Source organism: Pterocles gutturalis, unplaced genomic scaffold (assembly GCF_000699245.1).
Source record: "Pterocles gutturalis isolate BGI_N339 unplaced genomic scaffold, ASM69924v1 scaffold12979, whole genome shotgun sequence".
Classification (NCBI taxonomy): Eukaryota; Metazoa; Chordata; class Aves; order Pterocliformes; family Pteroclidae; genus Pterocles; species Pterocles gutturalis.
Genome location: NW_010135886.1, coordinates 3,427 through 4,689, shown reverse-complemented (window position 1 = coordinate 4,689; position 1,263 = coordinate 3,427). Strand labels below are relative to the sequence as shown.

The 1,263-nt window shown below is 52.0% G+C and overlaps 1 protein-coding gene across 1 annotated transcript in view; it reads right to left on the bottom strand.

The window, feature by feature from the left end:
* Positions 1-200: 200 nt before the first annotated feature.
* IL4 (interleukin 4) overlaps positions 201-1,263 on the bottom strand; it is a 2,009-nt gene continuing 946 nt past the window's right edge. Inside the window, exons 3-4 of the mRNA XM_010082076.1 lie at positions 462-593; positions 201-305 (exon numbers count right to left, since the gene is read on the bottom strand). Of these exons, the coding sequence (XP_010080378.1) occupies positions 201-305; positions 462-593 (237 nt within the window). The remainder of the gene's footprint in view (positions 306-461; positions 594-1,263) is intronic.

Sequence of the window (1,263 nt, the reverse complement as noted above, 5' to 3'; positions counted from 1 at the left end):
GGAGCTGCCACCTTCCAAGGCACAAACATGCTCCCCTGCTCTCCAGTGTCTGGCCAAGAAACATCTTAGGCAATGCCAGCAAATATAGTCCAAAAATACATTTATTTATAGAAATATTATAAATAATTTTTTTAAAATAGAGTGTCATAGTTTAAAATAATTAAAAATACCCAAGCAAAAAACCCCCCAACTTTGTTTTTTCACTTCAAACTCCTGTCTTTTACTAATCGTTGGAGGACTTTGCGTAAATCCATGAAGAAAGCATTCAGAGAAGTTGTGTTCCCTGCTGCCACGGGACACGGTGCCTGTAAAAGGAAAAAATGTCTGTTAGGATGCTTTCTGGGGAGGGAGATGGTCCTCCAGCTGTGTCTTGGCTGGGGGAAAGGATCAAAGCAGCTGGTGCCGGAAGGCTCTGGGCTGGCCAGCCCCTGTGCAGCAGCGAAGGGAGAGCCTGGGCTGACCTGGTGTTCTGGGCTCTGCCTTCGGAGCAGAGCCAGCAGGTTGACGTAAATCCCCTCCAGGTGCATGTGGCAGCTCCTGCCCTCCCAGGCGATGGTGGTGGCTTTGCATAAGACTTCCATGTCATCATCTTCCTGGAAAAGGATGCACAGGGCTTTTTTTAGAAACCCTTTTGTACACTCATGGCTTCATTAGCAGCAGGTTAAAACAGTGCAAATAAAACATTTCTGTTCCAAAGCACAGCTACAGCTGCCAGAGCCTCACGACCCCAGTGCACACAGGGCTCTGTCCCTGTCGAGGACAAGGGTGCCATCAGCTGCTGGGGAGTTTTGGCGGAGTTTGGCACAGCAGCCAGCACCAGCGTGCTCAGAGCATTGTGCTCCCGGGGCAAAGATGGGAATAAGCGCCAGGCTTGTCCTCATGCCCCCGGCCAGGTCTGCAGGCACTGGGGTGTGCAGCATCCCTCCCTCTGCTGGGTGTGGGGCTGGGACCCCCCGAGGAGATGCTCAGCCCCCTGTGAGATGCTGCTGCACCTCTCGGCTTCCTGGGCATCAGCTTTCTGTGAAAACAGGAACTCCTGGGCTGGGGAGCTTGGCTTAGGCAGCAATTTTCAGAACAGAAAGAGGTTTTATTATCTGCTATTGACATCTCCTGCTCACTGAGGAGCCTTCCCCTGGCTCAAGAGGGATAATGTGCGTAACCCGCTCTGGGGATGCTGTGGGTGCGTGTGGGTGGCCGAGACAGTGACACACTGCTCCAAGGGAAGAGGTTCCTCTCTTCCTTTCTGAAAAGCTCGAAAACCCT